This window comes from Phoenix dactylifera, chromosome 16 (assembly GCF_051530095.1).
Source record: "Phoenix dactylifera cultivar Ajwa chromosome 16, Ajwa_hap1_PhDact_Kaust_v1.1, whole genome shotgun sequence".
NCBI classification, from domain to species: domain Eukaryota; kingdom Viridiplantae; phylum Streptophyta; class Magnoliopsida; order Arecales; family Arecaceae; genus Phoenix; species Phoenix dactylifera.
The window spans coordinates 7160624-7176574 of NC_143205.1; the positions used below are offsets into that span (position 1 = coordinate 7160624).

Sequence of the window (15951 nt, forward strand, 5' to 3'; positions counted from 1 at the left end):
CAGTTTTATGACAAGGGATAAAATGCGCCATTTTAGAAAATCGGTCTACAACAACAAAAATTGAATCTTTTCCCCTTCTAGTTCTAGGTAAACCTAAAACAAAATCCATAGAAACATCAGTCCAAGGGTGACTAGGAATAGGTAAAGCTTTATATAATTCATGAGGTTTCACTCTTGATTTGGCCTTTTTGCAAATGACACATCTGTTGCAAATTCTGTCAACATCTCTTTTCATGTGAGGCCAAAAGAAATGTTCTTTCAAAATTTTCAGAGTTTTAAAAATACCAAAATGTCCCATTAATCCTCCCTCATGAGAATCCCTGACAAGAAGCTCACGTAAAGAACACTTCGGAACGCAAAGCTTATTTTCCCAAAATAAGTACCCATCTTACTTGTAAAATTTTTCAAAAGGTTTTGTTTCACAAGCTTCAAAAACTGTTGAAAACTCAGAATCTTGTGGGTACAACTCCTTGATATGTTCAAACCCCAAAAACTTCGCTGAAAGAGTAGATAGAAGAATATACCTTCTTGATAAAGCATCAGCAACAATATTATTTTTACCTTGCTTGTATTGGACAACATATGGGAACATCTCAATAAACTCAACCCAACGAGCATGCCTTCGATTAAGCTTACCTTGGCTCTTCAAATGCTTCAAAGATTCATGATCGGTGTGAATAACAAACTCCTTTGACCATAGGTAGTGTTGCCACGTCTCTAATGCTCTCACCAATGCATAGAGTTCTTGGTCATAGGTGGAGTAGTTCAGGGCAGCTCCGCTCAACTTCTCACTAAAGTAAGCCAAGGGTCTCTTGTCTTGTATTACGACAGCACCTATACCAATACCAGAAGCATCACATTCGATTTCAAAAGTTTTAGAGAAATCTGGTAAAAGTAATAAAGGGGCGGAACTTAGCTTTTCTTTCAAGGTGTTGAATGCTTTCTCTTGTGCTTCATCCCATTTGAATTCAACACTTTTCTTGATGATTTCTGTCAATGGAGCAGCTATAGTGCTAAAGTTTGGAACAAACCTTCGGTAGAATCCCGCCAAGCCATGGAAGCTCCTAACTTCGGTGATGGTAGTTGGTGTAGGCTAGTCTTTGATCGCCTTCACCTTCTCTTCATCAACTTCTACACCTCTAGTACTTACAACAAAGCCAAGAAATACAACTTTGTCCAAATAAAATGTACACTTCTTAAGGTTAGCATACAATTGCTCTTTTCTTAGCTCAAGTAAAACATTCTTTAAATGCCCTAAGTGTTCATGCAAGTTCTTGCTGTAAATCAATATGTCATCAAAGTAGACAACCACAAATTTTCCAATAAACTTACGCAAGACATGATTTATTAAGCGCATAAAAGTGCTGGGTGCATTAGTTAATCCAAAGGGCATAACTAACCACTCATAAAGTCCATGTTTTGTTTTAAAAGCAGTTTTCCACTCATCTCCCTCTTTCATTTGAATTTGATGATATCCAGATTTCAAATCAATTTTAGAAAAGATAGTGGAACCATGGAGTTCATCAAGCATGTCATCAAGACGGGGAATAGGATAACGGTACTTTACCGTTATTTTGTTGATAGTACGGCAGTCAATGCACATCCTCCAAGTTCCATCTTTCTTGGGAACTAGCAAAACTGGAACAGCACATGTGCTCATGCTCTCTCTAAACATGACCTTTGTTCATCAACTCTTCAACTTGTCTTTGCAATTCTTTTGCTTCTTCGGGGCTGCATCTATAAGTTGGTCTATTTGGAATTTGGGCATCCGGAACTAGGTCAATTTGATGTTCAATGCCTCTAATTGGTGACAATTCTGGTGGCATCTCTTCTGGAAAAACATCTTGAAATTCCTGTAAAAGAGATATGGCAGTACTAGGCAAAGAATCATCAAGGTTAGTTGTTGAGAGATAAGCTTCCTTATACAAGATCAACATCATTGGCTACTGTGAAACCATAGCTCTCTTAATCTCTCTTTCTTTTGTATAGAAATTCACTTTTTTTTCCTCTTTCTGTTTCTCACTTTTCTTATCAGATTCTTTACTCACAATTTCTTTTGAACTCTCATTTTCATCCTTACTTTGTTTAGCACTGGTTGCTACAGATTTCTTGATTTGATTTTGCTCTGCAAGAACTTGATGAGGGGGTAAAGGAGCCAAAGTGATGTTTCTGCCATTCTTGATAAAGCTGTACTTATTTTTGTAACCATCATGGAGGGTACGCCTATCAAATTGCCAAGGTCTTCCAAGCAATATGTGATTTGCTTGCATTGGAACCACATCACAAAGGACTTCATCAGAATATCTTCCAATGGAAAAAGATAGAAGTACCTGTTTTGTGACTTTTAATTCTCCAGTATCATTAAGCCATTGAAGTCGATATGGATGAGGGTGCTTTTGAGTCTTCAACCCTAGCTTGTCCACCATCAGCTTGCTTGCCACATTCACACAACTTCCACCATCAATTATCAAACCACAAACTCTTTCTTTGACATGGCAGCGAGTGTAAAAGATATTCTCACGTTGTTGTTCATCATTGTTTGTTTGAGCTTGAACATGGAGGGCTCTAAGAACAACTAAGGCTTGACCAACAACAGCATGTTCTATATCACTAGCATCTTCAAGTTGTGGCATAGACTCTTTATCATTTTCTTCTTCAGAAACAATATCCCCATTATCTTTTTCAGATTGTTTGGTCATAGTTTTTTCTTCTTTAGGCCTAGAAGTAGGCTTTTCTTCTTGTTTTGGAGTAGGACTCCATTTGGACTTCCAATTAGATGAACCAGCAGCTTCATGCTTGGATGATGATCTTCATAGCCATGTGGACCACATCTTCAATTTCCACATAATGTTGTAGTTCCACAACATTCGCAATCTCACGGTTGAGACCACAAATGAATCTAGCCATTGTTGCCTCTCTATCTTCTTCAACATTGGCACGAATCATGGTTATTTCCATCTCTTTATGGTATTCTTCAATAGATTTTGCTCCCTATTTAAGACTTTGCAACTTCAAATGTAAGTCTCTATAATAGTGTGAAGGAACAAACCTTCTCCTCATGGCAGCTTTCATGTCATCCTAATTATCAATTGGAATCTCTCGGTTTCTTTTTCGACTTAGAACCAATTGGTCCCACCAAACAATTGCATAGTCAGTAAAAGAAACAGCTGCAAGCTTAACTTTCTTTTCCTCTGAATAGTTATGACAATCAAAAACAAGTTCCATTTTTCTTTCCCATTCAATGTAAGCATCAGGATCATTTTTACCTTGAAAAGGTGGGAGAGAAAGTTTAATCGAACTTGTGTTGCGATCGACAACATCTCAATTTTGATGCATATGCTGGCGATGTCGTCTTGGTCTATGATCTCTTTGTCTTCGTATGGAAGCTAGGGAGGTTTCATCATCAAATTCTTCATTTTCACCTTCATAAGTATCAACATGATCAGCTGGAGGAATGGAGGGACGTCTGTTTTGCCTTCTCCCTCGTGGCATAGTGCCTTGCTGTATTTGATTCACTTGATTATTGGCTGTTGGAATGTTAGGGGTTCGAATGACCCTTTCAAGCATTCAGAAGTGCAACAACTTATTCGAAAGGAAAGATTGTCACTTTGTGGTTTGGTGGAAACTAAAGTTAAAGAGAGAAATAAAGAAAAGGTGGCGAACACCATCTTTCGAAATTGGGGTATACTGTGCAACTATAATGCTTCTTCTCATGGACGGATTTGGATTGGTTGGAATCCTCAGGAGGTGGATGTGGTTCGTATAAATTCATCCGACCAAGTGATGCATGTGCATGTTAGGGATCTTGCTAAGAATTCCTCTTTCATTGTCTCGATTGTGTATGGTGATAATTGCCCTATTAAGCGGAGTGAATTGTCGGCTGATTTAGTTTCTCGCTATGTGGGATGGGAATCTTCTCCATGGGCACTCATGGGGGACTTCAATGCTATAAAGTCACAAGAGGAGATGGTTGGGGACTCCCATAGTTGGCCTTCTTAGCAGAATGACCTTGCTACTTGTTTATTTCAATCTGGCCTAAGTGATTTACGACAAAATGGCTCCTATTATGAAGAAGCTAGACCGGATCCTTGCCAATTTGAGATGGGAGTGTGACTTTTCAGGCTCTGAAGCTTACTTTCCTCCTTCCGGTGTTTCGGATCATTCTCCAATAGTGGTAACACTTGCTGCCTTACCTTCGCGAAAAACACCATTTAAATTCTTTGATCTTTGGGCTGAGCATCCGCAATTTCTATCCGTGGTAGCTAAGGCATGGGCTATAGATGTAAAAGGAAGTCCGATGTATCAACTATGCCATACGTTGAAGCATTTGAAGGGGGAGTTGAAAAGGTTCAATAAGGAGTTCTTTGCAAATTTGCCTCGGCGAGTGGTGCGAGCTAAAGAGGCTTTGGAGGAGGTACAACGTATGATTCAGCATCATCCCCTTGACTCGACTATTCACACCGAGGAGTCAAGGCTCATTAAGGATTATTTGGAGTTGAGCAGAGCGGAAGAAAGTTTTTTGAAGCAAAAGGCTCGGGTTCAGTGGCTGAATTTGGGAGACAAGAATTTGAGTTTCTTCTTCCAATTTATGAAGCTTTTTCAGAGTCGTAGCAAGATCACATCTATTTCTTCTGATGATGGGGCTTGGGTGGAAACTCCGGGTGAGGTCAGTGACACCATTGTGCAGTTCTTTCAGAATCTTCTAGGTTCCTATGCGGTTGCGAGTGTTGATGAGGACATGCTTCAGCGAGCCCTTCCAATGCGGCTTACTGAGATTCAGAGGAAGGATTTAGATCGATCTGTTTCAGATGACGAAATAAGGATGGTGATGTTCTCTTTGAAGGACAACAAGGCTCCCGGTCCGGATGGTTTTAGTGCTGGCTTCTTTAAGAAGGCTTGGAATATAGTTGGGGCAAATGTCATAGCGGTTATCCAATCTTTTTTCTCCTCCGGGCATCTTCTGAAACAAGTAAATGCTACAACACTTTCTTTGATTCCTAAGGTTCAAAACCCTACCAAGGTAAAAGACTTTAGACCAATTTCTTGTTGTAACACTATTTACAAGTGTATTGCAAAGATCATAGCAAATAGGGTGAAGGTGGTACTTCCGAAATTGGTGGGACCTTTCCAAACGGCCTTTGTTGCGAGTCGACATATTAGTGATAATATTATCCTCTGCCAAGAGTTAATGCGGAACTATCATCGCTCTGGTGGCTCTCCGAGATGTGCTCTTAAGGTGGATCTAATGAAGGCATATGACTCCGTTCGGTGGAATTTTTTACTGGCTGTATTACGTATTATGGGGTTTCCGGATAGGGTTGTTAGATGAATTGCGGAGTGTATCTCCACTACTCGCTTCTCCATCTCTATTAATGGCAAACTTCATGGATTCTTCCTTGGGGGTCGGGGCTTGCGGCAAGGGGATCCTATATCACCTTATCTTTTTGTCCTAGCCATGGAGGTCTTTTTGGGTCTGATGGCTAATATGGTAAGGGACAGTGGTTTCAAGTACCATTGGCGTTATGAAAAGGAAAAGATCTCTCACTTGTGCTTTGCAGATGATCTTATGATTTTCTGTAAAGCGAATTTGGCTTCTGTGTCTTTGATCGGTGGTTGTCTTCAGCAATTTCGAGACTTCTCTGGACTTATACCAAATCCAGATAAGAGCAACATGTTCATATAAATACCTTGATTAGCAACCGATTGCCCTTTTCTCTTGCTTGGTCTGTTCGGGTTTAGTGAGGCAAGGTACTGAGGACAATTCCTCTTCCAACGCTCCTGCTTCTTGCAATAGAAGCATTTTGCCTAACTCTGGTCAGCCTTGATCTTCTTGGTCTGACTCTTCTAAGATGTCTTAGCACATTGCACCTTCCAATTTTTATTTTTATTTTTCTTCTTCCCTTTCTTAAAGGGACGACGCCCTCTCGAAAATCCTCCCACGACATTCACCGACTCCTTCTGAAGCTGATGATCCTTCTCAAAGGTCTGCAGTAATCCCAACAATCCATGGTAATTCATTGCAGGCTTTGTCATTCTGAAATGAGTAAGGAACGGACGGTAAGATGCCGGCAGGAAATTCAGTATCACAACTTTTTCCAGTTGATCGTGCAGGGGAAACCCGAGTGTGTTTAGGCACTCAATCAACTTGATCATGTATAGTACATGATCAGTAACTAAGGCCCCATCTCTCATTCGAGTACTGAAAATGGCATAACTAGTCTTGTGCCTTTCAACATCGTCAAAAATGCCAGAGACTCATTCAACATTTAAAGCATGTCTTCTGGCTGAGCGTTCTCAAACCTGCGACTGAACTCGTCGTTCATAGCTGCTAGCATAATGCAACGGACCATGGTTCGGTCATTTAGCCACTTTTGGTAAGTGTCTCGGATCGTTCCCCGAACATTTGGAGCAAGCTGCCTAGGTGCCGGATCTATTAGAACGTACAGAATCCGCTCGTGCTTTAGGACAATTTTCAGCTTTCTAAGCCAGTTATTGAAATTTGGTCCTGTCGGCTTATCACTATCTAATGGCAATCAAAGCAACAAATTTATGGCCACTTCTGCATAAAAAAAAAATATGACACCTATTGGTATACGAATTAATTAAACCTAAAGACTTGGACTTTAATAGGTAAGTCATCTTAAAATTCATTATCTCCCTGATTACTACCATTATCTTCCATTTGATTATTTGAATTTTGAACAATTAAATTTTTATCTTTTGATTCAATTCGAAATAATCTATTCGTTTTATCTCTCTCCCACAACAGCATATACTAAGTTTTTTTTATTATTTTATTATTATTATTATTTTTATTTTTTATTTTTTATTTTTTTTTTACACAAACACCCTAATATAGTAAAACAAAAGTTTAATTAGAACATGCATTAAAACATCACCCAACAATTTCTAAGATTTTCCTAAAAATTCTAGACAGCTCCTAACTGGGTTGAAGAGGACACCTAAGCCTCCAATCCGGTCTATTAACCTTAGTCAACCAGGTAAGCTCCCAGGTAAGTGGAGGGGTCACGATGCATGTAGCAAAGGTCCCACTTAAAACCCACTTTCCTCGAACAGAAACTGTCTCCCTTTAATCACTTAAAGGGACAAAGCTTGCCTAAACATCGACCAGATAACAGAGCGAAATTGGTGCAACTTTCGGTGGTCTTCGTCCTATTGAGCTCGAATATCCTTAGGGGCCAACGTCTAGTTGATTTTAATCAGGCTTAGGATATTTATGCACTTGGATGATTTTTGGGCTAAGGACGAGTGATGAAATCTCGACCTTATCTTTTTAATGGGTTCAGCCCTTAGATTATTTTATGCAAATGCTTTATACTATATGCAACAATCAAGAAGATTTTTAACATTTTATGTCATGACATTAAATTGCATTTGAATAGTTGATCAAGCAAACTAGCTAAAATTTTTTTTAAACAAAAATAAAATTCTAATCTAGGAAAAATAGGACTATTATGAACAAAACAGGAAAATTAATTTAAATACTCACGGCCGGAGTTCGTTCACTCCGGGAATCCAAAAATATGATCTTGATCTTCCTCGTTATTGGTCCTGCTTGTGTCGTCCTTGAATCTGAAAAGAATTGAAATTTTCAGCCTTGTTCTCGTTCGCACGTTGCAAATCCCCGGCAACGGCGCCAAAAACTTGCTACAATTTTAATCTTGCTCTTTTAAAAAGGAAAACCATTCTATGACAGATCTCAACTTACCCTCTATTTTTGTGCCCGGGAAGTAGGGCGAGAAGTTTTTTCTGATGATGAAATACGGAAAATTAAATGTAGAATACCCCAAGTATAGGGTGTAGCAAAGTAATATTCTTGGTGAGTCCGAGATCGAATCTACAGGGATTTGACAGTGAACAAAAAAACTTAAGACTAAATAATATTCAGATTTAAAAATATAACTAAGGCATTAGGATTCAGCCTAGCACTTAATCATGCTTTTCTTAAAATCATCTATTAATCATCATAAAATAGATTTAGTTTTATGGGCAGCATTACAATAATTCTATTTTAAACTATAGGGATTTCTAAGCATCTATTATACCCGGAGGAAATAACAAATCAAAGAAAATATTTAAGTTTGAAATAATTTCTATAAATTTACTGCACCATAAATTAAATCAAAAACATTAAAATCCCATTGATGATTAAATGAAATACATGAAGAAAATGCTAGGCTTTTCCTTAGCCTTAGCTAAAAGATATTTAGCTATCCATATGAGATGCAAGCAATTTTATAAAAGGGATTAGCATAGAGTAAATAAAATAAACATAAATCCTCTTTTTTTTTTTCTTTCTCCTCTTAAGAAAACAGGGTGCTCTATTTTCTTTCTTTGGCTTTTCTCCTCCCATTGCTTCTCCTCCTTCTCTGGTTCGGCTGAGAAGATAGATTGGAAGAGGGAGCTTCCTGGTTCCCTTGGCCTCTTCCTCTCTCCCTCTCTCGCCCGAACTTGGATGGATCCGGCCTTCTCCCTTTCTGTTTTATTCCATCCGGCTGGGAAAAATGCCGATAGATCCTCCTCTTCTTCTCCCGTTGGCTGGTTCTACCTCCACCGGATGGCTCCCCCCTCGTTGATGCAAGCTCAATCCCCTTTTATAGACACCTTCACCGGATTGGAGAAGCTGGAACGCTGCTGGGACCACCCGAATGGATGGGGAGCGTTGAACATGGAAGCGACACAGGCAGATGGCTTGCGGACGGTTTGGTTTCGTTCCTTGGCGGATGAGATGCCACGATGCTTGGTTGGGAAGCGTGGAACGCAGCTGAAACGCATGGATTTGAATGTAGCTTGGAATGATCCGGTTGGGAGACGTCTCGGTTGCTTGAAATGTTACCGAAACCGTTGGATTTTGTTCTTGAAACAGGGGAGACGGAAAGGGCGCTGGAAGATCTTCTCAATCCGGTTGCATGTGCATGGAGGTCCACGGTCGGTCACGGATGCGTGCTCGAGCAGATGGGGGGTTGCTGAAATGGGATGCAAACGGTTTGGCTTCTTCCCTTTGCTGCCGTTGGGAATTTGTTTTGATGTTTGAGTATAGCAGCTGAATGTTCTTGAAACAGGGGAATCCGAAACCATGAATGAAATGTGGCTTGAATTGAAGAGCCGGTTTGGCTTAGGTCCCTTGGGTTTGATTTAGGTCCCATGGAGGAGATGCCATGATGCTTGGAGAGCCACATGGACGGTTTTGATGATGCTAGGAAGCTCCACGATGCGGGCATTTGTGCTAGCTGAAACATGTGGTTACAGTGATATGGATTGCATGCGGATGACGGGCGACGTGAAGCTCAGATGAGACGCTAAGGATTTGTTGAGCTCGGAACGCCAGGCTTTGGGCTCAAACCCAGCGTTATTGGGTCTTTTGAATTACTTGCACTTAAACACAAATAAAACATTAATTAATTAATTTTATCAATAAAGATTAGCTATAATACTAATTAAGATAATATAAAAATTTTACTTTTGTACTCTCATCACTCCCGCAGCAGTAGGAATAACCATACAGGATGGGGTACTTGTCCTAGTGGGTTGTAGATAATCACGAAGCGTTCTAATAGGTAAGTCATCTTGAAATTCATTATCTCCCTGATTACTACCATTATCTTCCATTTGATTATTTGAATTTTGAACAATTAAATTTTTATCTCTTGATTCAACTCGAAATAATCTATTCGTTTTATCTCTCTCCCACAACAGCATATACTGAAATTTTATTTTATTTTATATATTTATTTATTTATTTATTTATTTATTTTTATTTTTATTTTATTTTTTTTGGGTTGGCACAAGTACCACCTAAAGAGATCTAAACAGACATCTTAACAAAAATTTAATTAAAATTAAACATCCCCTAATAATTTCTAATGTTTTCCTAAAAATTCTAGACAGCTCCTAACTGGTTTGAAGAGGACACCTAAGCCTCCAATCCGGTCAACCTTAGTCGACCAGGTAAGCTTCTAGGTAGGTGGAGGGGTCACGATGCGTGTAGCAAAGGTCCCACCTAAAACCCACTTTCCTCGAACAGAAACTGTCTTCCTTCAATCACTTAGAGGGACAAAGCTTGCCTAGACATCGACCCGGGCCACAGAGCGAAATTGGTGCAACTTTCAGTGGTCTTCATCCTATTGAGCTCGAATATCCTTAGGGGCCAACGTCTAGTTGATTTTAATTAGGTTTAGGATATTTATGCACTGGGATGATTTTTGGGCTAAGGACGAGTGATGAAATCCCGACCTTATCTTTTTAATGGGTTCAGCAATTAGATTATTTTATGCAAATGCTTTATACTTTAGGCAACAATCAAGAAAATTTTTAACATTTTATGTCATGACATTAAATTGCATTTGAATAGTTGATCAAGCAAACTAGCTAATTTTTTTTAAAATTTTTTATTTTTTTTATTTATTTTTTTATTATTTTAATTATTATTTTTTTTAACAAGAGTAAAATTCTAATATAGGAATTAAAATAGGACTAGTATGAACAAAATAGGAAAAATAATTTAAATACTCACGGTCGGAGTTTGTTCACTCCGGGAATCCAAAAATTTGATCTTGATCTTCCTTGTTACTAGTCCTGCTTTGTGTCGTCCTTGAATCTGAAAAGATTTAAAATTTCAACCTTGTTAAAAATAAAGAAAAATTGAAGAACTAGAAATTAAAAATTAAAATTTGCAGCCTTGTTCTCGTTCGCACGTTGTAAATCCCCAGCAACGGCGCCAAAAACTTGCTACGATTTTAATCTTGCTCTTTTTAAAAGGAAAATTAAATATAGTCCCCAAGTATAGGGTGTAGCAAAGTAATATTCTCGGTGAGTCAAGATCGAATCCACAGGGATTTGACAGTGAACAAAAACTAAAGGCTAAATAATATTCAGATTGACAAAAATATAACTAAGGCATTAGGATTCAGCCTAGCACTTAATCATGCTTTTCTTAAAATCATCTATTAATCATAATAAAATAGATTTAGTTTTATGGGTAGTATTACAGTAATTCTATTTTAAACTACAGGGATTTCTAAGTATCTATTATACCCGGGGGAAATAACAAATCAAAAAAATATATAAGTTTGAAATAATTCTTATAAATCTACTGCACCATAAATCAAATCAAAAACATTAAAATCCCATTGATGATTAAAGAAAATACATGAAGAAAATGCTAGGCTTTTCCCTAGCCTTAGCTAAAAGAGATTTAGCTATCTATATGAGATGCAAGCATTTTTATAAAAGGGATTAGCATAAAATAAATAAAATAAAGCATAAATCCTTTTTTTTTCTTTCTTTGGTTCAGAAAACAGGGCACTCTGTTTTCTCTCCCGGCTGCCTTCTCCCCTCCGTAGCCTCTTCTCCTCTCTTGCTCGGCTGGGAAAGATGTGGATGTTGGCTTCGTAGCCTCTCCTCCTTGCTCCGTGTCCTTCTCTCCTCCCTGGCTTCCTTCGGCAGCAAAGACTTGGGATGCTTCGTTCCGAAGCGGGGAAGAATGGGAAGTCAAACGGCTATTGGGAACTTGGATGGATTCGGCCGGCTGTCTTCTCTCCTCCCTCACCCGGCTGGGAAGATTGGAAGAAGGATTGCGGTTGTTTGGCTTCCCTGGTTCCCTTCCGAATGGTTCTCTCCTCCCAAGCACGGCTGCTGCCTCCTCCCCTCGCACGCTCGGCTGAGTAGATGGATCGGAAAAGGAGGTGCAGATGTTGTGCTTCGGTGGTTCCGTAGCCTCCCCCCTCTTTCCTTCTCTTCTCCCTGGCCTCCCTCTTATAGCATGTTGAAGGCGCGGCTGGTGAGACGCGTGGAGGTTTGGGGATGATCCGGTTGCTTGAGATGCGGGATGAAGTTGAATCGCTTGGGACTCTTCAGCTAGGAACGGATGAGACATGGGGTGGAATGATCCGGTTGGGAGATGAATGCTGGGGACGTTGCAGAAGTTTGGGAGTTGCGCACATCGCCACAAATGCTTGGAGAGCATGGAATACGCGGGGGCGACGCATGCTCTGTTCATTGGGGATGTGCTTCACTGGGAAGACATTTATGTTGGGAAGTTGGGAAGACATTTATGTTGGGAAGTTGAGAAGACTCCTCTGATGGCTGGAATTCATTTGCTGTAAAGAAAGTGGAGGACTCGGCTTGGAATGTTGGGTTTGTTCCTAAATAGAGGAGATAGGATGTTGATCCTGTTGCATGTTCTGAGAAGTCACGGACAGTTGAGAAGTTGGGAAATTTCAAAGCCCCCATGCTGCGGACGTTGGAAAATTTGTTGAGCTTGGGCTGCCGGGCATTGGGCTCAAACCCAGAGTTACTGGGTCTCTTGGATTACTTGCACTCAAACACAAATAAAACATTAATTAATTAATTTTATTAATAAAGATTAGCTATAGTACTAATTTAAGATGGTATAAAAATTTTACTTTTGTACTCTCATCACTTATCCGTTTATTCTCTCTTTGCTTGTCCGATGTTGGTGATGGTGCCGGTGTGAGTGGGTTCCGGCATTGGCGCTGCCAATAAGTGGTATCAGAGCTATTGGTATTCTGCGATGGCGGATGAAAGAAAGTTGCGAATTGAGAAGTTCAATGGTACGAACTTCGGGTTTTAGAAGATGCAAATAGAAGATTACCTTTACCAGAAGGATCTTTATTTACCTCTTGGAGGTAGAGCGAAGAAACCAGAGAAGATACCCGATAAAGACTGGGAGGTCCTCGATCGGAAGACGCTCGGCACCATTAGATTGTCACTTGCATCCCAAGTGGCATTCAACATCAAAAATGAGAAGACGACGATGGAGTTGATGGCAACATTGTCGTGGATGTATGAGAAACCCTCAGCATCAAACAAGATATTTCTCATGAAGAGGTTGTTTAATCTTCGTATGAAAAATAGTGGCAACGTAGCAGAATACCTCAACGAGTTCAATGGACTCACAGCCCAGTTGGAGTCAGTGGAGATTAGTTTTGACGATGAGATTCGGGCATTGCTAATCCTCTCCGGATTGCCTAATAGCTGGGAGGGCCTGGTGATGGCGGTGAGCAACTCTTCGACGACGGAGAAGTTGATCTTTGATGACGTTGTGGGAGTGCTTCTAAGTGAAGAAGCAAGAAGGAAATCTTCTGGAGCTACGAAGTCGTCTGGAAGTGCACTAAACACCTCTGACCGGGGAAGACAAAAGAAGGACGGTCGATTTCGAAGTGACTCGAAGTCGAGATCCAGCAGGTCTCGAGCACCTCAGAACAAGGGAGCGAAGTGCTGGAACTGCGGAAAGACGGGGCACTTTAGGAGGGACTGCAAATCTCCTAAAGGGAAGCAAGGCGACCACACCGAAGGAGTCAGCAAGGATCTAGCAAATTTTGCTGAAGACGGTGACATGGATGCCCTCGTTCTATCTTTATTTACCTGTGACGAGTCTTGGGTGATAGACTCGGGCGCATCTTTCCATGCTACATCCCAACGGAAGCTTCTTGGAGGATATGAGAAGGGAGACTTCGGCAAAGTCTACCTAGGGGATGGAGAGCCTTGCACCATACAAGAAAGGGGAAGCGCGGAAGTGAAGTTGATTTCTGGATCTTCACTTGAGCTTGAGGACGTACGGCACGTGCCTCAACTGCAGAGAAATCTGATTTCTGTTGGACAGTTGGCGAGCCAGGGGTACAAGATTACTTTCACAGCTGATTAGTGGAAGATATCCAGGGGTTCGTTGATGGTGGCTAGTGGCAAGAAGGTTGGGACACTTTATGTCGCCAACGGCACGGAGAACTCTATTGGAGTTGCTGCAGTAGATGTGGACGCCAAGTTATGGCATTGCAGACTTGGGCACATGAGTTATCAGGGACTGGAGGTGATGCACCAGTTGGAAAAGCTGCAGGGTCTCAGGAGTGTTGAGATGGACTTCCGTGAGGATTGTGTTCTCGGAAAGCAGAAGTGTGTTTCATTCAACAAAGAAGGTAAACCTCGGAAGCAAGAAAAGCTAGATCTCGTGCACACGGACGTGTGGGGGCCTGCACCGATTTCTTCCATTGGTGGATCTCAGTACTTTGTTACTTTTATTGATGATGCTACCAGGAAGCTTTGGGTGTTCTTCTTGAAGCACAAGTCAGAGGTATTTGGGGTCTTCAGGAGATGGCAGGCAATGGTAGAACTCGAGACAGGAAGGAGGTTGAAATGCCTGAGATCGGACAACGGTGGTGAGTATTGTAGCAGAGAGTTTGAGGACCACTGTGCAGAGGCTGGGATTGTCAGGCAGAGGACGGTTCCAGGGACACCACAACAAAATGGAGTTACTGAAAGAATGAACAGAACAATTAATGAGCGTGCCAGAAGTATGAGGATACATGCTGGATTGCCACAGCAGTTTTGGGCGGAAGCAGTTAACACTGTTGCCTACTTGATCAACAGGGGGCCATCAAAGAAACTTGAATTTGGGATTCCTGAGGAAGCATGGACAGCGAAGAAGATTGATTTGGCGCACTTACGAGTATTCGGTTGTACCAGTTATGTCCATGTTGATTCGAGTCAAAGAAGCAAACTAGACACCAAATCAAAGAAGTGCATTTTCGTTGGATATGGAGGTCAGCAGTTTGGGTATCGTCTTTGGGATCCCGAACACAAGAAGATCATTCGTAGTAATGATGTGGTATTTAATGAGAAAATGCAGCAGAGCACTGAATCAGAAACAAAACCTGTTGAGCCGTGTTTTGTGGATCCTGAAGAGGAGTCTACAAATTCTACTCAGAAGACTCAGTCAGAGCAAGAACCTGAAGCATTGGCACCCTCTCCACAACTAAGAAGGTTCACTCGTAGTACTCATGGGAAGCCTCCTCAAAGTTATGATGGGACTCTTAGTTATTTGCTGCTCACAGATAATGGCGAACCTGAATGCTTCACGGAGGCATTGGAGGTTGATATTAGGAAGGAGTGGGAGTTGGCCATGGATGATGAGATGGAGTCATTGGAGCAAAATCAAACGTGGGATTTGATGGATTTGCCCAAGGAGAAGAAAGCACTGTCAAACAAATGGGTTTACAGGTTGAAGGAAGAGCAGGATGAGAAGAAGCGGTACAAGGTCAGGCTGGTTGTAAAAGGATTTCAGCAGAGAGCAGGTATCGATTTCATGGAGATTTTTTCTCCTGTAGTCAAGATGAGTTCTATTCGGGCGGTGCTGAGCATGGTGGCAGTAGAGGATCTTCACTTAGAGCAGCTTGATGTGAAGACGGTTTTTTTCCATGGAGATCTCAATGAGGAGATATATATGCAGCAGCCAGAGGGATACATTGCAGCTGGCACGGGTGACTTGGTTTGCAAATTAAAGAAAAGCCTCTATGGTTTGAAAAACAGGCGCCCAGGCAATGGTATCTCAAGTTCGATAGTTACATGCTTGGGATAGGATACAGGAGATGTCACGAGGATCACTATTGCTACTACCAGGACTTCGGCACATCTTACATTATCTTGCTATTGTATGTTGATGACATGTTAGTTGCAGGAGCTAGCATGCATGAGATTGCAAAATTGAAGCTAAAGCTGTCAAGAAAATTTGCAATGAAGGATCTAGGAGCAGCGAAACAGATCCTTGGGATGCGGATCAGCAGAGATAGGTCTAAACATATCCTCAGACTATCTCAGGTGGAGTACATCAGCCGAGTACTCAGAAAATTCTGCATGGAGGGTGCCAAACCTGTTGGCACACCGCTGGGTGCCCACTTAAAGCTTTCAAAAGGGCAAAGTCCGAAGATGCGGGTGGAGGAGCTCAATATGTCAAAAATCCCATATGCATCGGCGGTGGGAAGCTTGATGTTCGCTATGGTATGTACGAGACCAGACATTGCTCAAGCAGTGGGAGTTATGAGTCGCTTTATGAGCTGCCCAGTCATGGAGCATTGGCGCGCGGTCAAATGGATACTGAGGTATCTGAGAGGCACGGAGCACATGTCATTGTGCTAT

General features: G+C 41.1%; 1 protein-coding gene across 1 annotated transcript; it reads right to left on the reverse strand.

Moving 5' to 3' along the window:
• Nucleotides 1–388: 388 nt before the first annotated feature.
• Nucleotides 389–2699, reverse strand: LOC108510824 (uncharacterized). The gene is made up of 3 exons (XM_039118820.1): nucleotides 1998–2699; nucleotides 1679–1853; nucleotides 389–990 (listed from the first exon to the last, which is right to left on the reverse strand). The coding sequence occupies exons 1-3, from the start codon at nucleotides 2697–2699 to the stop codon at nucleotides 389–391; spliced, it is 1479 nt and encodes a 492-aa protein (XP_038974748.1).
• Nucleotides 2700–15951: the final 13252 nt, after the last annotated feature.